General features: G+C 46.5%; 1 protein-coding gene across 6 annotated transcripts in view; it reads right to left on the reverse strand.

The window, feature by feature from the left end:
- sbno2b (strawberry notch homolog 2b) overlaps positions 1 to 23080 on the reverse strand; it is a 56589-nt gene that overhangs the window by 20562 nt on the left and 12947 nt on the right. For 2 of the 6 annotated variants that reach the window (XM_079739737.1, XM_079739736.1), the window contains exons 3-6: positions 21233 to 21321; positions 16278 to 16404; positions 2654 to 2830; positions 703 to 780 (exon numbers count right to left, since the gene is read on the reverse strand). In XM_079739737.1, coding sequence (XP_079595863.1) covers positions 703 to 780; positions 2654 to 2830; positions 16278 to 16404; positions 21233 to 21321 — 471 coding nt within the window. The other 4 variants (XM_079739739.1, XM_079739740.1, XM_079739738.1 and 1 more) reach the window with 4 other exon arrangements.

The raw sequence follows: 23080 nt of genomic DNA on the forward strand, positions 1-23080 counted from the left end.
GATAACGCGGAATTAATCATTATATTTAGTTCATACTATTATGGAAACATAATACTATCTCTTAAATACATCTCTTGTATTATGAGAAAGGCCTGGTCCTATCTTCTCATTATTATGCATTTACACTCCAAAAATGGATACGACAGAAACATAATTTCCCGTTAACTTGGCTCAGTTATTTCTGCTCCGTTAATTGCTCAGTGAGTTATCGCCCAGCCCCAAGCTACTTAAAAGTGAAGCATGAATTTGGTTAGTTGTTGAATCAAAATGAAACGAGACAGACATTGCGCCTGGAAACAAAACCTAATTGTTAGTAATAGGCTAACAAAAATGAGATTGCGTTTATCCAAAAGCATACCAGGTGCTAATCAAATTAATAATCTTAAGGGTCCATTTTGACAAGAGGAAATGTTTGCTCACATTGCACTTGTTTGCTTGATAAAACAGAACACATGCCATTAGAAGCAGGCCTAAGGTTACCAAATAATCAGACAATCCATTTCCCACTGTGTCAGAATGGGGCCCTTGAGTTATAACACACACACGTCATTTTTATACTTCCTATCCCAAAACGAGTTGAATTGACACCAGAAATGCAGAACAGCGATCATCGAAAAAAAGAAAAAGGCAATTAGTGAAGCACAGATCTTGAAAGGGCGCCCTTATGGTGTGGTCCACCTCGGCTGGAGGCTGTGTGTCTACCTGGAATCCTCCCAGAGGCGGAGTGCTGATAATGGCAGTTATATCATCCAAACTGGCCAAACCCTGAAACCTGTTCAGCTGCAAACAAAAGCCACAAAATAAATAAACCCCCAAAAATATCAAATTGAGCAAAATCTAAAAGAACGAGTAATCCAAAATCAACAAATGAATGAAAAACCCTTGCAATGAGTCATGGTGTCTTTAAGTGTGCATGGGCTTGTGTGTTTGTGTGTATGTCTGGCTCCTATCCTGTGAGTGAGTGAGTGAGTGAGTGAGTGAGTGAGTGAGTGAGTGAGTGAGTGAGTGAGTGAGTGTGTGTGTGAGCAGTACTCTACTTACTGCAATTTATTGTCAGGCAGTAAAAAGCAAACAACAACATTAAAGGTAGATATAGCCTGCACTATCTGGGCAAAACATGATGGATGGAATGAGAAGAGGTTGCAAAGCAAAACATCAGAACAAGCCCTTAAAGAGCAACGGGAGATTTTATTTTTTTTCTTAATTTAACACCTATTTTACCAGAACTACTTGCAAAGTCTATTCAAATTCAACACGACCATTCAACTTAACATGGTCTTTGCAAAGCCACAAGTGACCTGTAAAGACAGCATTATTGATCAAACTGAAACTGGCCCCAAATCGTTGGAACGACTATAGTTCTGATTGTCAAATGGCATATGACACACATACCTATAAACCTGTTAAACTCACGTGGACAGAGCTCTCCACCTTGTACAGGATTCTAAACCTGATAACCAAACATATGTAAATAGTAAACTGCACTAGGCCAATGGAATGGTTACATCAACGGCTTTCACCGAACATGCCGTTGATGTATCGTCAGTTTGACTGCTACTGAATATAATCCAATTGTGTTTCGGTGAAAGCATCTGATAGATGATGCGGAGGAGGGGGGCTGTCTTGGCTCCAACCCATTGTGGTTTTTGCGTTTTTTCCAGTATGTGTAGAGATTTTATGTGATTCTCCAAGACCTGATCTTTCTGCACAACGAAGAATTGCTAGCTAGACCAATTCTGTGGAGTAAAAACTGCCTTATTATGTTATCCTTGAGACATTCATAGTTTAAATACCTCCTTAAACAGCACGGTTGTATTAGGTTGGTTTTGCACTCCAAGGGGCTCTTGTCAGGGTCGAGCCAATATAAGCGCAGTATAGTTGAGTGTAATTTGAAGAAAGGGGGTTGTAAGTGACTAGGGACTCCATTTATTAGACAATGACAGGTTTACTGACAAATAATGGAATGTTTTAATGTCCGGCTGTAGTTGTAAAGATGTTTGTCGTTCTATTACCTAACTAAATAATCGTAAGCTGTACAAACCGGGTGTCTATCTGTGTGAGTTTAAGATAGCCAGACAGACAGACAAACAGAGACAGGGAGATCAGTGATCACTGCATGATGGTAACACTAGTGTTGACATTCTTTGTAATGTATCCATGCCTCACTGTCTGTGTGGGTGTGCGTGTGTGTGTCTGTTTGTGTGTTTTTTTATGTGCGTACGCGTGCGTTTTTGTGTGCATATGTTTGAGCATGCGCGTGTGCACGCACATGAATGTGCGCGTGTGTGTGTGTGTGTGTGTGTATGCGAGTGTGTGTATGCGCGTGTGTGTGTGTGTGTGTGTATGCGCGTGTGTGTGTGTGTGTGTGTGTGTGTATGCGCGCGCGTGTGTGTGTGTGTATGCGCGCGCGCGTGTGTGTATGCGCGCGCGTGTGTGTGTGTGTGTATGCGCGCGCGTGTGTGTGTGTATGCGCGCGCGCGTGTGTATGCGCGCGCGCGTGTGTGTGTGTGTATGCGCGCGTATGTGTGTGTGTGTGTGTGTGTGTGTGTGTGTGTGTGTGTGTGTGTGTGTGTGTGTGTGTGTGTGTGTGTGTGTGTGTGTGCGTGTGCGTGTGTGCGTGTGTGCGTGTGTGCGTGCGCGTCTGGTTTCGGACCTCGAGCTGGCTGGCTGCTGGTGGGCTGGTGGTACTGGTGTTGACGTCCCAGATGGTGGGCACCGATGCCAGGCTGTCCGTGCTGATGAAGGCCTGGGTGTCCGTGTACTCGGACAGGGAGTCGGCCGGCGACGAGAACAGGGAGTTGGTGGAGAGATCATCGATGCAGGACAGGTCCTGGAGAGAGGAGCAGGAGGCGGAGGAGGAGAAGTGAGCCAGTGGGTGGGTGCATCTTTGGGGCAGATTAAGTAAATAATTCACTGCTTTATAGATCCAGAATTCATAGCAACACAATAAGCTCCACATGTTCAAACAACCATTAACAATCTCACCGGCTCCATTTCCTATCCTCCATGCACCTTTAGCTCGCTCTGTTTTTCCCTCTCTCTCTTGCCCACGCCTCCTCTACCTCCCTGCGTCAAATTACCATACCAAACAGCAGAGAGAAAACACTATATACACCACCCTCTCCATGTACAGTGAGAGAGAGACAGGGATGTGATGAGCTCGGAGACCACAAGGTGTACCCTCCGCCCGGCGAGGAAGCCGACCCATCGCACGTTGACGGGCCAGGGGTGTGAATGTGAATAAAAAAGCAGAAGTGTGGGGGTTGGGAACACATGGCGGTATGAGACGGGTTGTGCGTGTTGCTGTGCGTGTTGCTGTGCGTGTGAGTGTTTATGACGTGTGCATTCAAAGTGTGTATCTTTTTTCCTTTCATATCGGTTCCTTTCCCATCCTTAGCGTGCCATGATTTTTAACTAGGCTTCCGAGGGCCCCCACAACCCCCCCCCCCCGAGACCTGGGAACAGAGACCAGTCAGAGAGCAGGATGGACGGGCAGTAGGGGGGGTTACAAAACACAGGACAAACCCGGAGGAGGATGCATCGTCAATGTCCGCGTGTGTGTGCGTGTGTAAGTGTGCGTTTGCGTGTGTGTAAGTGTATGTGTGTGGTTCCGTGGCATGCCAGTGGGTTTGTTCCGCAGGCCACGTGCAGAGGTTCACACACCCCGGGTATTCCAGCCAAACCGTTTAAAAGACCATAAATTAGTTTTTAGTGCACCAGGGATTTAACTTGCCCATGCATTGGTAGCAACTCAGTGGATGCCTCAGTGCCTACTCTGGCAGAACAGTGCTTAACATTACCCTTTTACACCAATATATAGCCATTCAGGTATATAAAACAGCGTAAATATAGCCGACCCTGGACCCAAGCTGCAAAAAGGAAACAAACCTCAAGAGCAACTGCTAGGAAATAACTAGAGAATCGTTCATTTAATTTTTTACGCATAACAACACGTAAAGAGACTGGTCGCAGCGCCTGTTAACAATTACTCAGTTTCCTGTGAAAACCCTTTCCCAGTCACGAGAGAAGGGTCCGGCCGTATCAGCGTGAATGGGGGGGGACGACAGATAAACAGAGTTCTCACACAAACACATACACTGCCGATTATCTGGGGTAAGAAATAAGAAGGCAAAGGGCACTAGCTTGTGTGTGTTTTGTGGCAATGCGGGGGGAGGCTAGGCTATTTTTCCAAGGGTAGTTTACAATATTTGGCTAGCGTGAATTTGCTGGAGGCTCAGCGCTTGCTACCATCCCCCAACCCTCCTCTCCTCTCCCTCCCTCCATCGCTAACTCTATATATGCTTTCTGAGGCAAGGGCAAGAACAGACATGAGTTGTGGAATCAGGCTATCCCAGTTGTTCTGCCCTGCAGACAGCCTGATGGGGTGTCTGCTCTGGCTGGGACACGGAGTGTTCCCAGAAGAAGAAAAAAAATAAGACAAGACAAGTCTGTCTCACTCTGCAACACACTCCTGGTCTCTCTTTCTGGGGTTCTTGGGGTAAACATGGGGGATTTCGGGCGAACAGACAGCGTTTAACCTGACTCATCATCACTCTGCTCTGCACAAGGGGTGAAGACACGCATACGATTCTGTGGGTGGATTGTGCGGTTTACACCTGGGTGTGAGGTATTCTCAGAAGGAGAGTGTCAATCTTTCCTTGCATGCATTTGCTTGCGGAAGTTATAAAAGGTGGGCGTGTCCCTCGAGGGTTACTCTTACCTGAAAGGTTAAATGAACCCTTCCATCAGTTCTTCTGCTAAACAAGAACTCACTAACACACACACACACACACACACACACACACACACACACACACACTCGCTACAGAAAACAGCATCAGAATTCCTGGTGCAGGGACGTGAGCAAAACACAGTCACACATACTAATCATGCTCTGGTATTAAAAGTGTCAGAAAATGCGAAGAGAGCACGCAGGGGCGAAACCCCCGTCTACGGTCTCCTCCTCGGTCCATAATAAACGACCGGGCAGAGTCACCCCCGGCAGCAGCATTTGTTCTCCAGACAGCCCGGCGTTGTGCTCCTGGCTCTGCTGGCCCCAGATAAGGCCCACATTCAAACCGCTCTGATGCTAATCTGGCTTCTTTCACAGCGGCCCCGTGGAACGGCTCCCAATACTGCACGTCTCCTTCCTCTGGTGTCGACATATACTTGTTTTAACACACACACACACACACACACACACACACACACACACACACACACACACACACACACAGGACAGGTTTTTGACCTTGCCTTGGAAGATCGAACGGTGGGTTTTGAGTGTGCGCACATTGACCAAAGAAGCAGGGGGCACCCACAAGAGAAGCAGCTGGTTCACGGATACCATGCAGACAGCAGTTGTGAAACAAGCGTCTGTGATAAGCCAATGCACCCCCATACAAGGAAGTCTAGCCTCGCTATCTATCCCGTTCACTTTATGGTGGAAGTGTGTACACTTCATTCGGGGCGAGTCCCTGGCTTTTAATCACACCGAACAGGAAGGGAGGGTTGAGTTGGTGGATTGGTGATGAGGAAGACGGCATCGGGACACACACTGGTTCTATTTATTAATTCATACGCAAACAATGGAAAGATGAATTTACCAAGGGGAAGATAGTGTTGCAGAGAGGCCGGGCTTCAGAACCTCCCTAAAAACACAAACCCAAGGACGGCCATTTACGGTCACCGTGTGCGGAGAAGTTGTTGATATTTCTGAGGGATCCCACAACTTCTGCTTTGTTTTAAATGTGAGATAAGGAGCTCAGTTGTTCTACAAGCAGACGTCCTTGTTGCTTGTAAATCCTGCATGGGTTCGCCTGTTATCTACACAACTACAGTACAGGGAGACGAGCCACAGAGCCGGGGACTTAACAGCGCTGGGGTGATAAGGCAATTATTATCGTCCCCGTTTCTCACACAGACGTATCTGACGTTATTTGGGCCATGTTTAAAAATCGGTTTAAACGTTCAGATAAACATCAATTTTGAACAACTAACATTAAGGTTCTAAATAAAAGCAAAAGACAGATTCATTCACTCAGCAGAGAAAAAAGAAATAAGGATTATTCTTTTGCATTGCCCAGTCCTTGGGCCGTATCCTTTTGAACCCGATAACCTCTCCTCCCATCCCTCCAGCAGGAATAAAGAGACAGAGAGGCAGATAGACAGCGACAGAGCCAGAGAGACAGAGACAGCAGCAGAGACAGAGAGACAGAGACAGCAGCAGAGACAGAGACAGAGACAGCAGCAGAGCCAGAGAGACAGAGACAGCAGCAGAGACAGAGAGACAGAGACAGAGAGACAGAGACAGCGAAGGAGCCAGAGAGACAGAGACAGCAGCAGAGACAGAGAGACAGAGACAGAGAGACAGAGACAGCGAAGGAGCCAGAGAGACAGAGACAGCAGCAGAGACAGAGAGACAGAGACAGCGAAGGAGCCAGAGAGACAGAGACAGAGAGACAAGACTGAGAGACAGCGACAGAGCCAGAGGGCCATAGCCAGAGAGACAGGGCCAGAGAGAAAGAGCCAGAGAGCCAGAGCCAGAGAGAGAGAGAGAGAGAGACACCGAGAGACAGCGACAGAGCCAGAGAGACAGCGACAGAGCCAGGGAGAGAGAGAGAGAGATGGAGAGACAGCGACAGATAGACGGAGAGACAGAGACAGAGGCTGGTTGTGGTTTGCCCGCAGCCTGGCCAGAGGGCTGGCCCACCAGAGTGGAGCGCAGCCATAGCCCAATGGGATTCCCCCTCCTACACACTGGTTAGCTAGGCTGCATCTCGAAGGGCCAGGAAACACAGCCACACTCACCACCACCTCCCACCTCCTCCCAATACTTTTGAACATGCACGATGACACACACACACACACACACATCAAATGACCTTTCTCCCCAACTCCTCTTCAACCCACAATCCCTTTTCCTGGTTTTCAACATCCTGCCCTGGCTATTTGCTTGACGTTCCTTCTCCTTGCCTTCTCCCCTGGACAACATTCACTCCAGGTGTGGGGGCAATTAACTTGTTTAACAGAAGTGACACGGTGTTCCCGTACCGAGTTCTGCATTTTAGCAATCATTTCCTTGTTTGTCTTAATCGCAAATCCTCACAAGGTGTGTTTAGGCAACACCTATCTGATGTTAAGCTGTGATACAACCATGTGTGGAACATGCAGAAGTTCCTTGGAAATCAGGAATTCAGCGGCAATAAATCGCCAGCTAAAAGAATCCCAGCTAATAAAAGCAGCGTGTCGGCGAGACAGACAGAATGCCATAGTTTAGCAGGAGTGTAATCTAATATGACACAGTGTACGGATCAGGGGGCCGCACTTAGTGCAACTGTCAAGTCACGCTATGTGTGTCTGTGTGTGTGTGTGTGTGTGTTTTCACCCAACCCCCTTTTTAACTGAGAAACACCAGGCCATTCCCACAGAGGCCGGCTGGTGAAGCTGTCCAGATTGTCAACAAAGCCTGTCTGTCTGTCGGTCTGTCTGTCGGTCAGTCTCTATGGGCATAGTGACCATAATTTGCTCCAGGTTATCTACAACAATGAAATTGTGTTGAGCTAACCTATAGGTTTATCCATTAAACCAAATCCATCAATTATACTAGATCTTTTAGTTAAAAATACTAAAGAAAACGAATAATGTAAATTCTGCAATTTATCTCCAATTATTATGAGAAAAGGAAGGAAAGGCATCCAATTCCTAATATAAGACTTTTCTCGTGAAGTCTTTAACTTGTAAAGAGCACGTCCCTGCACAGTAGATGAGTCTATTTTCGTGAATTAGTGCGTTACGAGAACAACAGCTGCAATCCTACAGCTGGCAACACAGATCAGCCAACTCCATTCTCATCAAAACGTCTGCAGTGTTTACACTGTGGAGTCCACCTGCGTGGCTGTTCTTAGAGGAGTGTATACTAAAGCATAGCAAGAGGTTGAGGACATGCCAGATAGAGTATAATGTGTGTGATCGTACGCTGGCAGTCATTGGGGATCTCAAAGACCGCAGTGGTCATTAGCAGAAAAAGATACAAATACAAAAGAAATGAAGAATTAACAAGAAGACTGGCATGACCCGTCCTGGCTCGTGGCGGCCTGGGTTACCGGCCTCCTACCAGCCCAGCCAGCCAGCCCGGCCCAGTCGACAGAGCTCCTCTTCAGGCCTGTGTTACCGGCCTCTTACCACAGCAGTCAGGCAGCCCGGCCCAATCGACAGAGCTCCTCTTCAGGCCTGTGTTACCGGCCTCCTACCAGCCCAGTCACGCAGCCCGGCCCTGTCGACAGAGCTCCTCTTCAGGCCTGTGTTACCGGCCTCTTACCACAGCAGTCAGGCAGCCCGGCCCAGTCGACAGAGCTCCTCTTCAGGCCTGTGTTACCGGCCTCTTACCACAGCAGTCAGGCAGCCCGGCCCTGTCAACAGAGCTCCCTCCGTTGGGGCCTGCGTGTCCGGCCCTCTTAGAGGAAACCAGGCCAAGGACATCTGACTGCCGGAGGCCGACCCCCTGGAACTTTCCAAAGATTGGAAATGTTTTGGAACGTCACTGAACCAGGGCCAGGTGTGCCGGCCCTCACAGGGGCCGCGTGAGGGCAGGTATGTGTGGAAAATTCGTCCAAAATAAATAACACATTGCACAACAGAAGAACGCGTACGCAGCTCCGGCGGCTTTGACGTTGACACATTGAGACATGACGGCTTCATCACACGCCTGATGACCTCAAAAGTATCAACATGTTCACGGGCCCAAGCACCATCCGCAACATATCAACGTCAATACCAAGAGGGGAGGGAGAGGGAGAAAGGGAGAGGGGGGGAAACTTCTGCCAAGAGGAAGTCACCTGTGGCTGGGGGCCGTTCAGATGGGCTGGTGTTGGGCAGGTCGTGTCTCAATTAGTTTAACTTGCCAGCATTGTAGTCAAAGTTATGGTACGATATAAAGAAAAAACAAATGAGGTACAACCACAGAACCAGGAAGTAGGGGGTGTCTGAGGGAGATTTCCAGTAAAAGCAGTGACGCTCGAAGCCAACTGATAGAAAATAAATCATGCGGCAACGTAGCCAAACCAAAGTGATATATTCATATAAATACATGAACTCGTATCTTTTTTAAGAAAAAAATGCCATTACCTTTTTTTTCTCTTAACATAGTCATCGGTAACTCGTCGTTTTTCATTTGACTTTGAGTAATGACGTTTTGTCGTGGCGCGCTACAGAATAGAGCTTACTTTTTCTAGCTTCTGGCCACAGAAGTCACACCCAACCAGTCCCATCCATCAATCATCTCCTTCAACATGGTTATTATGGGCCAGTTAAAGTCCCATAGAGGGGGGTTTGCAGGGTGGTCTTTTAGTAGCCATGGAAAAGATATACATGCGAAGAGACAAAATTATTTCAGCATTGCTTGAGACAAATGGCAACTCACCACAAATGCGTGGGAGTGATAAGCTGAATGTATTGGATTAATAAGACCGCCGGCCGTAACCGTAGACTACAATCTAACCACACTTAAAGACCCGTTGACAGGTGCAACGCATATTCGTTGCTTTCTACTGTTCTCCGACGATGAGCGACATCGGCCAACACTAAATCACGTTAGAGAACCTCGTTATTAATTTACGATATTGACCTAACCTCCACCGTTTTACTCCCTCCATGTTTAATCAGCCCTCCCCCTCCTGAGCCTTTCGCCTGCGTCTCTGTTGCTCGGGCCCCATCCCGTCAGCCCCTAGCTGGGGCCTTCCTGGCCGACCCAGAGCGGTGCTGTGGAGCAAGTGTGTTTACGTGTGTGTTTAGAGTCGAGATACACATGCTGAGCGCACTTTGTACGTCAGTAAAAACAAGAGAACCGGTATAAACGTCGCATGACACACCGGATAAGGGACCGTGTGATGCCGGAAAAATGTTGTGATGGGGGAAAATAAACGTGGGCTGATTTCCCTTGTTTGGCTGGAACACAGATTGCATTGGACGTGCAATATAAGCCGAATCAGTGGTGTAACTGTGTAACCATGAGGCAAATTCTAGGCTTCTGTATAAAAAATCTTATGCAGCGCAGGAGTTCATTATTGTCAAGTATCATGGCACAAACCAAACAGCTGTATTCCTGGAACACACACCATAATACCGGGGATAAAGACTTGAGCAGCTATCAAGTTGTAGCACTTACTGGAAGATAGCATAGCATGAGGCAAAGAACCATTGGTCATAGTTCCCTGAAATGAGGGCAGATGAATGCCTACTGGGTGACTAAAGGGCTGGCCTGTTACTGAGATTGCAGAGAAGCTGCTAGGAAAATAATATTATATAATACACATTTATATTTCCTTTTAACTCAAAAAAGCCAAATTAAGTTTAAAGTCCCCAAGTTGTTTGATAGTGTTACAATTGCTCATCACTTGTCAGCCATCATTTTCGAATGAACAATGAAGGGAAAAGTATACATAAACAATGACTGTATAAATGACAAAGCCCAGCCCTAAAAAAAAAGGAGCCAGTAGCTTAAGACACAACAAATTCACAATGTCATGCCGTCCTATACATTTGTTTAGATTGATTATGTAGTTGTAATGTTACAGCACCACAACTAACAACATCTACACATAATCCTTTGAGAAGGAATAGCATTTAAAATATTACCAGAAATATACCTCCTTAAGTCACTGCAATGTCACTCAATTTGAATTCGCAATGAAGAAATCACACAAATCTATGACAGTGGTTTAGTAAGGGCCTAGTTTTAATTAATAAAATGAAACTTAATCACAGACACCAAAACTACAGTAGATCGTTGACAAAGACATTGCCTAAATTCAGACAAGAGCAGCGCTCATCAACGAATCGATGAAGTCCAAAGAAAACCCCCAATAGCGCTTAACCTCACAGCCACCGACGATACAGAGTAACAGAAGAAGCCAGTGGCTCGGGTACCTTGGGAAGCGGCCGTCCCAGCTGTGAATACAACTTGCTCCAGATCTGCATGAGAGACATGGGTCCGAGGGCTTCTGTGCACATAGAGTCCTCGTTCACCTTGAGTCTCTGCGCGCGACAGCTTCTTCCATGAGTGGGTCAGGGCGTTATTCACTGATCAACTGGTGTCCTCCCACCGAAAAACACTGAGCTCTCACTAGCCCTTTAACACCTTAGTCTGGTTCTAGCTGGAGCACACTCTCGCAGGTACAGAGCAACCCACGCTGCTTCTACCCATTCACTCTGGCATGCACACAATTTCCACACCATGAGCCCTCAACTTCCTGATCCACCACAGTCAGTCAGGTATTTGCATTGTGGACTAGTTCCTGAGAGAGAGAGAGAGAGAGAGAGAGAGAGAGAGAGAGAGAGAGAGAGAGAGAGAGAGAGAGAGAGAGAGAGAGAGAGAGAGAGAGAGAGAGAGAGAGAGAGAGAGAGAGAGAGACGAAGGGGAGGGGAGAAGAGGGAGGGCAAATGGGAGGAGCTTTCAGGAAATGATGCTTTTGTTGGTAAGTGACTAGAGTTACTGGCAGTCAGGTCCGTTTTACTGTACATGGTGTAACTCAACCGCATTTGTAGTATAAACAGTGGTGCGCTTTTGACATGGCCGATATTCACACACTGCTGTTTAATGGGCAGGGCACATTATTTAATAATAAAGACATTTAGAGAGATACTATGCCGTTCCTTGTGCCTTCTCTTGCCCCCTGCCTCTGCCTTATGTGTGTGGCAGGCTGTGGCACCACAATGATTATACGAATAATAATTACACAGGCTCACTTAGAACAGAGACCCTGTAATAATGATCACAGGGAATACACACTCACGCTGATCTATGTCAACCATCTCAAATATCAACCCGAAGGATCAGCTGGACAGAGGGAATTTGTGGGAAGGGAGTTGTTAATCTCTCCATGATTTTGCGATGAGGTTGCCTGTTCATGTTTCAACTGCCAATGCTTCACACAACCAGCGTCGACCCAGAGGTCGTCATGGGGAGAGGAATATCTTTAAAAAAAAATTCAAGTCATGAAAAATGAATTCACCAATGACGTTAGCGAGGTCACTCACCCGCCTATGAGGTTTTTCGGTGTTGTGTAATTTTGACGAATATGTTTATTATAACACGTTATACCTCATCACAAATAGCCATTCCTGATTACGGGAAGTGGAGACTTCGAGTGTGGGGGAGGAGTGGGGGAAGGCATTCTGGGAAATCTAATACGGAGCGGTTAATGTAAACAACAATAAGACGCGGGTCGAAGCCCGTGTCGCAACATGAGATTTTCCCAAATGTTATTATTTAATGACAAATAAATCGCCCTGTTCATCTGGTTTTGGGATAATCCCACGAAGGATGGGTCAGTTTGCACACGCTTCCAGGAACACATGGTGTTGGGTCCGGTGTGGCACCACTGGGCTCTAACGGCCATCCACACTGGCCTGGGCCGAGGGGTGAAGCTGGCTCCTAGACAGAGCGGCGCCCCGGTGCATGGTGTCATCCTGAGTGGGAATGCTGAGATTCGAATGAGCGGAACCAGCGGCGTGCGCGCCTGCATGCCTGTGCTCATCAGGGAGATGGAGGGCTACTGGGGAGGAGGGGGATCGAATTATCGTCCATTCTCCTCCGACATGGACCTGCCAGTCCCACCCATCACAGCGTTGAGAGAGCTTCGCTCTTTCTTATTGGACGCACGCGGACACACACAACACACGGTAACACACACACACACACACACAAGGAAATTCAAAAGAAAGAACTTGTCGGTAATAAAACAACCGTTCATTCGTAATAACAACAACCGTTCAAGGAAGTGGTGAAGAAAAATCACCATCCAAGATAATAAAGATCCAGCTGATGGTAAAATGCTACACAAGCCTAAGAAGCTGATCCACGTTTATATTCCCTGACTTCCTTGGAGGTATTGACCACAGTTTGTCTACACATTACGGAAACAAAATCTCCTTCAAAACCAAATATGCACGGAAATAAAAATCATAAAACAGTTGGAAGTTCTACCCAGCCTCCAACTCTGGCCCGCCCATTCTCACGATGCAAGAAACTTCTGTGTCACATGGATAGAAACGGGAGACAAAGATAATTCTGTGGCCGACTAAAATAAGAGGCTGTCAGTCCTACTTTGCCAGGGTTAGAAACCCAACTCATTGGGGTTAGTTGGGGGCAGCCATTGATAAGTTCCCAGGTTTTGTCACCCTCGTATATTTGATTTTACAAGCTGATTGTCCCGAGCTCATTAGTATTCTTTCATATCTCGTTTGAGATAGCGTTAGTTGATTACGTTTTGCTGAAGTAAGGCTTCCCAATCACAAGCGGACCGCGGACAAATCACTCTGTCCAGACCCCCCATCCCCATTCCACAAAGCCTTCCCTCTAAATTGCATAGTGGGCCACAGAGAGGCTTAAACAGTGAGTGTAATTACAAAAAAACTGCAGCAACATTAGCATTTGCATTGCTAATGTAATCACAGTCCCAAGGGTGACATTGTCTCCACTGTTGGAACAGGAGGAGAGCAAGTTTCACAAGTCCAAAAGATAAGGCTGGAGAATGTGGATCTGGTGGCTCTGTGTGTGTTTTCGGTGAATGCAGTCTGCTGGTGTTTTTTTCTTTTATGAAGAGCACACATTTATGCGCAGGGAATATTGTTTGTTCAGCAAGGTGCTTGTTATGTGAAAGTTCAACATAGGACTGTTTATTACTTGATACGTTAATACCGCATGAATGATACAGTGTGTGTGTGTGTGTGTGTGTGTGTGTGTGTGTTTGTGTGTGTGTCCCATTCACCATTTATTACATTTGTTCACATCCATTACAGATTGTAATCGTCGATCCGAATCGTCAATCCGAATGACCGGCCCCATCTTGGCTGTAAACAGGAAGTGAAGCATGTGTCGCCTCACCACAGGAAACCCACGCAATTACCACCTGCAGTGAACAGCAGCCATTCAGCCTACTCAAAGATGTGATTTTTCAGTTTGCGTATAGGGGTTATATGAAGGGCTGGGGGATTAATCGAATTTTGCTCGCGATTTCGATTTTAGTGTCAACCGACCACAAAATTAACATAATCAAGTTTTTCGAAAATGTTCTATCATTATGATTGGGACATTTTCTTTTTGACCACTTTGTGTATTTTTTTAAGGCGAAATTTCAAAGTTCTCAATTGCAAAGTTTTTTTTGGGAGAGACATGCTGAATAAATACAACATGTTTTCAAACTCAAAAATAATCGTTTGAATAATCGTGATTTCAATATTGACCAAAATAATCCTGATTATGATCTTTCCCATAATCGAGCAGCCCTGGTTATATGACCACTCTTTCACTGTGTTGACGGCAGAGATACCCGAGGCTGAAGGCCTGTCACGACAGCGTGACTCCACACAATCACAAGAAGGAGATCCCAGAAGAGCCCTATTCTGTTTGCTCAAAAATAAAAACACACAGCGATAATAATAATAATAATAATAATAATAAATGAAAGGCAGGACAAAGGCCCACTCACTCCCTGGCAGAAAGAAACAGGAAAGAGCCCTGTGCCTGAGCATAGTAACACAGCAGCAGGGCCCAGCCCACCGTGAGGAGTGGTCACGCACGCCACGCACACGTGTCCAGGGAGAAGCCGCCGTAACACGGAGAGCAACAGAGGGGGGGGAGTGAAGAGAGCAGGAAAAAAAATCCTGTGTGTCTGACAAAGAGACAGAGAGAGAGAGAGAGCTAGAAGGAAGGGGATTGCGCCAAAGTGTGGAGAGTTAGCCACACTGACCCCATGACACACATTTTTCTGCATGCCGTACATGTCGAAGGGTTTTTATGACCAGCAGGAACAGCTGAAGAAGCACAACACACACACACACACACACACGAGCAGGCCAGGAGAATACTAATGTGTGGGGAAAAATACCCAGATGCTAATGAAACCACCAACACACACACACACACACGCCTCGCCTCCTCTCCACTGTCAGGTAGTCATGAATAATAAATAGCTTTAAAGCAAAGCTCAAATTTAGACTAGGCCGTGTGAATGACAGCTGTCAGGAGAAAGCACACCTAACTAGACAAACCCATGAAGCTTGAGGAGTACCACTTCAGAATCGACTAGAAACTGTGTCCTGGCTGACACAGCAGTGTATAGAGGGCTGTCCCCTGTGAATCATTAGGCTCAACACTACTGGTGGTCCAACCACGTGGTTGGAGCACATGAGTCTTTCGGCTGTGCTTATTTTTTCCGTCTTCCGATTTTTAAACAACATGCTGAAATCCCACGGTCAAATCCAATCCGGCACGGACCCCGACCTAATTAGAACACATGCAAATATCGCCGGGTCAAACCATATCGACAATCCTGCGACATGATTTTCAGCAGCTTCGCCACACCACGCTCTATGCATTATTTAGCATTGAGCGAGTCGTGTTTGACAGGCTGAACGGGAGCGGGGGGAAGGGGCGCTAGCCAGCCCCTTTTACGAGGTCTTCATCAACACTGCTGGATCCAGAGTGGGGGGGTTTTAGTGTGGTTCTGGGATGGGACATATCCACACTCAATAAGCCCTAGGCTAAGGTTCGCTGATCTGTGATATTGGAATAATCTAATTTCCACGCGACTCTCATTGGGCCCAGCTGACTCGGATGAACATAGCGGTACAGACCAATTGCAAATGCGGTAGGGGTCTTTTGCTTACAGCTGCCGTGGCAGCCGTAGTGTGACACCAAGTGAAGGGAAACAGTGAGGGTTCACTTCCAGCATTGAGGCCGAGTGAAGGAGGAGGATTTCCCAAGAATCGGTGACCCAAGCTTGTTCACTAGAATTGCACGATTCTTTGGATAATGAGGAAATGGTCTAAAAGTGCACCGTGGGAGAAACTGATGGCAACTGATGCACACTTCAAACGCTGCATCAGAGCCGTGGGACCCTCCGTTGCTCTGCAGCCTAGTCTGTCTGTCTGTCTGTCTGTCCCATGATGAGGGTGTTGCTGGAGGACTACAAGGAGGGGTTCTGGACGGGGGGGGGGAGGGGCGCTCTGGACCAGACGCTGCTTTCCTTACGGCCGGCCCTATGGCGGCTCACTGAGATCGGCCCTGATGGACGGACCAGAGGAGGAACGAAATGCTTGCTAGGGAGAATTATGGAGAGGAAGAGAAAGGTAGAAAGTAGTGTGTGTGTGTGTACGTGTATTGGTGTGTGTGTGTGCATGCGTGTACCTTTGAGTGTGTGTGTGTGTGTACCTTTGAGTGTGTATGCGCGTGCGTGCACGTTTGCGTCTGTTCGTGTTTTCCCCAGCACACCAACCTGGGAGAAGTCTCCGTTCCGCGGGAGGTTGATGCCGCTGAAGTCCAGCGGGAAGCCGGGGTATATGTCCATGTTGACGTCCGGGGTGGGGGTGGTGCTGCTACTGCTGTTGTTCAGGTGGTACTGCCTGCGGGTCGGGAGAAGGCAGAGGGCGGCGTTAGGATTCAAGTGTTCATTCTGAACACCCTGTGACTCGGGCGGGAACAGTCCTGCCATCAAACATTGATATGGCTCTGCATACGCATTATGCAACAGCAGAATGGCCAGTCGTATGCAAAGCAGAGCCAGGGCCGTGGTGTGGTCAGGGGTGGGGGTGGGGGGAAGTCACTTGTGACTGCAAGTAGTGGAGCTGCCAAGTAACAGCTGTCCGGCCCTGGGAATGGTCCACTGTGGGAACAGTCCGTTCCCTGGTGCATCGGTGATGCCTCGGCTAGGGTGTTAAAGAAAAGTCCAGACTTCAAGAATCATGTACTATTTACCAGGCCATTTGGACACTGGGTGTCTACTTCAAATGCAGTATTCGAGGAAAATTAGCCAACTACACACGCACACACACATTCACGCCTAGCTCTGCTATCACATTACCGCCAAATTCTAAATCCAGAGCACAATCTAAAGAGGTGGTAGAGATATCCAGAGGAAGGAGGAGCCATTGTAATGACAAGATTGATACCTAGCATAAAATATTTGGTCCTAGTTAAGATTCAAAAGAGACAACTCCGGAACACCGGGCATATTAGTGGGAAAGCAAGAAGGCGGTCAAAACGTCTTCCCAATCTTCCGATTTACTGTGCCCTCGCGTCACCGAGGTTCCAGGACTTTGACTCCTGGTCTGGTTTCGATCCATAAATAATTGTGTAGTCTTGTGCAGTCATGCCATGCCCTCCACCGCCACATTTCCTGTAATGCCTCAAACACGATACTGCTGCCATTTGTTCTTATTTTCAATCTAAAGAGAAGCACTTTGGGTCAAATTAAATTAACAATGTGTGACCCTAGCGACAGATCAAACAAAAGGCAAGGGGCGGATAATAATGAATCAACAAAATCAAACATAACAAACCCCCAAAGAAGAATCTCCTACCCCTCATCTGGATCCAAAGCCCAACAGTGCCTCTTGACGTCCACGCAGGCCACTCTACTCTACAGCTCCTCAGCTCGGTCCAGATAGAGTCCTTCGCTAGTCCCTTACGGCCAAACTTAGATAACATACCTGGTGACTTCTGTCGAGCAGTGGTGTGGCTCTGGCTTGCGTTTCCTGCCGACTGGTCTAAAACCATTTTACCTTAATGTAGTTGCTAAGCTATGATGCAGTTGTGTTTAATAGCTCTCCTGAGGCTTCGGTTTCTTTCTGAATCAGGGTCACTGAGTGTGACTGTTAAAAAAGCGTATGAGCTGTAAAGATTGTCAAAGCGAAAGGAAAACTAAACAGCGCTCAAGGAGTAGGCTTGCCCGTTTTGCCTGGCTCACCCGTTTTGCCTGGCTCACTCAAATTCCATGCCAAGGACAATGATTGAATCTCGTCATTCAGATGCACGGACACCGATAACATAACATATCCTGAAAAGATTAATTTGAAGGGAAAAGATGAGAAAATTAAGATAATAAAAAGGTAAAATGTATCACACACACACACACTGTAGCTATGACTTATCTAGTCTAATTTTGGATAAAAGTGATGCACATTTTTCTTAGCTAGAGCTTGGTCACCTAATGAGGATGTTAATCTTTAGCAAGAACACATCCTGTGTAGTAGCTATAGTGTAAATCCTCAGGGTTACTAACTTAGCCGATTGGCTGAAAGTATTATGCTATGAATGCAGTTGGAGAAAGATTGTATCAGGAGTAACGTTATTGATTTCTATTGCATTTGTTGTCTCTTCATTTAAATTGTTGTCTACACCACAATGACCAATGTTCAGAAGGACTTTTATACAATGCAAGATAAGATGAATCGATTGGGAAATTGTGGGTTACATAATGAACAATGGTTAACTACATAGCGACAGATCTTCTACGATGAAGTAGACCTAGCTATCTACATTTACATTCAGGGCATTTAGCAGACGCTTTTCTCCAAAGCGACTTACATTAAGTATACTTGTAAGAAGAAAGAGAAACAATATATAGCTGTCGGTACAATGAGGATGTTCATAGAACCAAGTGCCAACACTAACAAACGCCAGGTTAACCCATTCCCCCCATACAACAAAAACAGATAGGATAAGATGCTACACAATGCTAAGTACTATTTTGATGGTGCAATGACGTTCAACATACAATAAATGAGTAAGAGGGTTTATCTAGGGGAAGGATTTGGTCAGTGTGCATCCTACGCAAACCAAGGCAGTAGGGAGTAGACACCAATTGTAGTACTACAGACATTACTAAAGGATGGCAGGTGGCCCAGCAGCTAGCACTGCTGCCTCACAGTAGGAAGGTTCTGGGTGTAGGGGAGTGGGGGGGTGTATGTTATGAATGTTGTCTTTTATGAGTAAATTCCTTTTACTAGGAAATACACACCAACCAAAATGAGTTATTTTTACCGGCTTTTTGAAAGCATCAGGGAAACTGATGATAGCATTTAGCAACTTTCTAAATCTGAATGCCTGACAGATTAAATATATCCTGAATCTTGCCACTTTGATGCAATACTACAATTGAGATATCAGACCATAATGACTTGACTATATCCGAACATGATAATTCCTTCCTTTTTTTCGCCCTCTGATGCAGAAGATAAATACACATTTACAAGGTCTTATACTGTCCATAAAATGTCCTTCAACCAAGTTAGGCTTTGGCCAATCGCTCTTCTTGTTCATGTGCAAATATAAATCATCTAGATACGATACATCTGTATCGTAAGCAAAAACACATTGGGTATGTTTTTTTATTGGGTCATTCAGGGTTCCTATAATAGCTGTCATGTGATCCCAACCGTTCAGAAACAAGCAACTTTTTTTCGGCTCCTTCTAATTGAATCACTTGAATTGGCGCTGTACCACATAACTCAATCTAGCAAGAGATGCCTTATCTGTCCACTCAGTCAAATCTACACGTTTATATATAAAGCAGTCCCGTTTTGATACTTCTCAGGGATTGGCTCTGGCCGGGCATCTCCAGGCAAATTGCCTCTGGACGCCGTTGGCTAGGCCTAAAACCAATCATTCTAATGAAACGGGGGAAATGGCAGAGAGCGACGAAAGAAAGACATCTTTCTTCTCAAGAAAAGATGTCAGTGTAGTCGTTTATTCTTCTCTTAGTGAAGATATAGCGTCTAGTTTGTTTAGTATGGTCTCAACAGCGGAATCAACAGACCGTTCTTGACCAGCGGCAGCCATACTTGTTGTTGCAAATGCCTCTTCGGTGGTCCTCTACACCGTTTTCGGTTTTAGCACGCCTCGCATTAGATAAACAGCTGTGATTGGTCGGGCTATCACGTCCAGGGCAGAAATCCTTTTCTATTGGAGGGGAACCAGACCTTATCTTCAGCCAAAACGAAACGTGAGCCCTCCAGATAGGTCTGGTTCCCAGGATAGATTGGCAACGGGACTAGAGATAAACTACGGCCTTAAACGGTTTGACATCCTAAAGATAATTCTACAGTGGATGTAGCATGCACCACGTTCTATATGTCGTCTTTTAATCCTTGTTGTTTTTGTGGTGATGCGGAAGCAACAAAACATTTGGTCCTTGAAAGTCAAGAGAAAGTGATGTGAAAAAAAATAATTGATACAACAATAAAGAGAAGTGCAGACGGAAGATTTCACTATGACTTGAATTGGAAACCACAGCCTGTGCTTTTGGCGTGCTCTGTTGCATGCCATCGCGCCTCGCTCAAAGACAAGGCGGCAAGAGGGCCGAACACCAGCGGGTGGGAACAAAGGCTTCCTGATCACTGCTTAACGTCTCGTTCTGTCTGTTTGACGACTGCGTCATGCACTCTCTTTAGGTAGGCAATCGCTGTTCTTTCTCATGCAACACAATATTTACAAGGGTTTTCAAATTGTCCCAGTCCCCTTCATAACAAGAAATATAAAATATTTATTTGGATATTGACTAAGAAATGGTGTACGGGCTCAGCTCAAAAAATATCAAGCGATATGTCGCAAGAAATTAATCCCAGTTATAAATTACATTATTATATTACAAATACTTGTATACCAAATATAAAATAGTATATCCAACAACAGGAAGTACCTATCTAAGGGTCAATCCCCCCCTATATTCAAACTATAATTACACTGGGTCCAGGGTGTGCTCCCTATGCTAAGGTTATGAAAAATAAATCTTATGATGAGATCCATTCCCATATTAACCACACACACACACACACACACACACACACACACACACACACACACACACACACACACACACACACACACACAGAGTGGGAGGAAAGGGATAAGGGATGTATGAGAACAGGGTGCCCTCTCATTGGACAACACGCCCGCAGAAGGATGCAGGGTTGCCAGATGCTTAGATTTACCCCCCATGCCCCCCCCCCCAGGCTCCTCTGGAAAGACAGACACGAAGCCGCCTACTTCAGGAAATGAATGCGATCTAATAAAAGGACCTTGGATGCCTCCCACAGGTTTTTAAACACAGAAGGAGTGTTACATTGAGCTTATACACGCAGGACAATCGGAACAAGCAGTACAGTACAGTGCTGTTGGGAAACAGGCTAGTGTTTCCAGGTGGGGCTAGTGTTACACTGTGGTTTCATGTCAGGGCCTATGAGCACCATAGGCTGTTCACGCCGTCAGTCACTTATATTGAGTCTCCACAGGTCGACGCTATAAGAAAACAGCAGAAAATAAAGAAAAAAAACATTGCATGACACCTCATTCCATCCTGTAAGTAACAGATAAGCTCTGCCGTCTGAACTAAATGAGGTGTGAATTAAACATGGCAACACATGCCACAGCCGCAGGTGTGAGTGAACTTACTGGTTTCCAGACTGCATAGGGCTGTGTGCGCTGTAGTCCGCCTGCTGAGAGGTGAAGCGCCAGGGGCCGGAGGAGCCGTACAAAGAGCTCTGGAAGGCAGGAGAAAACACAGACACACGTCAGCTGGGCCGGCAGGTGGACGCATGAGGGTACCTCGTTCTGACTAGGGCTGAACCTTTAATCTAATTTAAACCGAAATCGCGATGTAATAGAACGCGATTTGCAAATCGCAAAGGTCGCGATTTGCAACAGTAAGATTAAGGATGATTCTTATTTATCAATTCATCTCAGCACATAGGCCTGGCCTAAAGGAAAGAGCAGTTTATATGTGGTACTGCTTCCAATGTTGCGTTGGTCCCAATTAGATCATTTCCCCGAAATCGTTCAGCCCCAGTTCGTACGGAGGATCTTTCCGTTCACCACACCACCAAGTGCTTCTGTGAGGGTCCACTCTTAAATGAGGTTCATCGAAGGTCTACAGTGGAAAACAGCGCCGGGTTTGTGACCTGTACGTGCAACCGAGTCGCCCTCACCGCAACCGTGCTAGGTACAAGCTGTGAGTGTGAAACATATGTCGTTGTAGCCTCAAACCATAGCGCTGCTCCAAAGGGTCTTGAGTTTTACAAAGCACCTAGAATTGATTACAGAAGAGAAAGGTTCACTCGACGCAGATATCCCTTTCCTCTGCGACTTCCTTTAAGGTACGGCCACACTGAACGCGTTACGCGCGTTAGAGGCGTTGAAAATCGGCATTTTTGCATAGGGAACCATTGGTTTAGGCACCTAGGTGCGTTACGACGCGTTTTACGCACCTAAATAATGCGCCCAACGCACAGAGTTCAAAAAATTTAACTTTTGACGCACCAACGCGTGACGCTTAGCCGCGATAGCCAATCAGCGTTGAGCTTGACCCGATGTCACTGTCAGAGAGACGGAGGACGCACAGAAGCAGAAAGAACATGGCCGACCAAGTCATCGTTTCAGTGTGTGCTGAAACGATGAGGAGGTGGTGAAACTCACCCAGCTGGGAGCGCCTACGGAGGATGTCATGCACTAGAGTTTAGATTCTCTGCCCGAGCCTGAGCCGACCCGCGGGCCGGGTCGGGCCGATATTTCCCACCACTATCCTCGGGCCGGGTCGGGCCGGGCCTTTGATCGAGCGTTTGTGGTTTTTTTTATGTTAATCATTGCTTTATTGGCCTAATCTGAGGAGAAATCTATGCCACCAACAGAAATATTATAAGCCTTTATTACACGGGTCTTCTCAATGCCGTGGAACGCTCCATTCACTTGCATGGGTAGTAGTCCGGTAACTTGTCAACCCCAGCGTCTTCGGTTGCTAAGCGACGTCAACGTCTTTAGAGGACTATTTCTCTGCTAATCAACACTACGAATGCTGGTAACGAATAAATTGTAAAAAGACACACCATGTGAAGTTATTTTTGTTTTGGCAAGTAGCCGTGTAATAAGCGGGATAATGTATAGAAAGTCGCCGGTCATTATCGAAAATAAGCCCCTTCAGGGCGAAGCAGGACACCGCCGCTGGGCGGGCTCATCTATCTACGTAGGTGCGTTGAACCATTTTGGTGACCCACAATGATCAAGCGTCAGGTTAGGCGCCTAACGCGTTCAGTGTGGCCGTACCTTTAGTGTCAGGTCTCAACCAACGGGAGGGAAACGTTAAATACAGGCAATGTGTGCGTCTTATAGCAGACAACGGCAATGGAGCTCATGGCATATGCAGCTTTCATTCGCCGGATCTTTACTATGCTACATGCTTTTCTATACCATTTCAGAGCATTCAGATGAACATCCTGAATGACTATAGTATCAAACAACTATTTCAAG

Source organism: Pollachius pollachius, assembly GCF_949987615.1.
Source record: "Pollachius pollachius genome assembly, chromosome: 7".
Taxonomy (NCBI): Eukaryota; Metazoa; Chordata; class Actinopteri; order Gadiformes; family Gadidae; genus Pollachius; species Pollachius pollachius.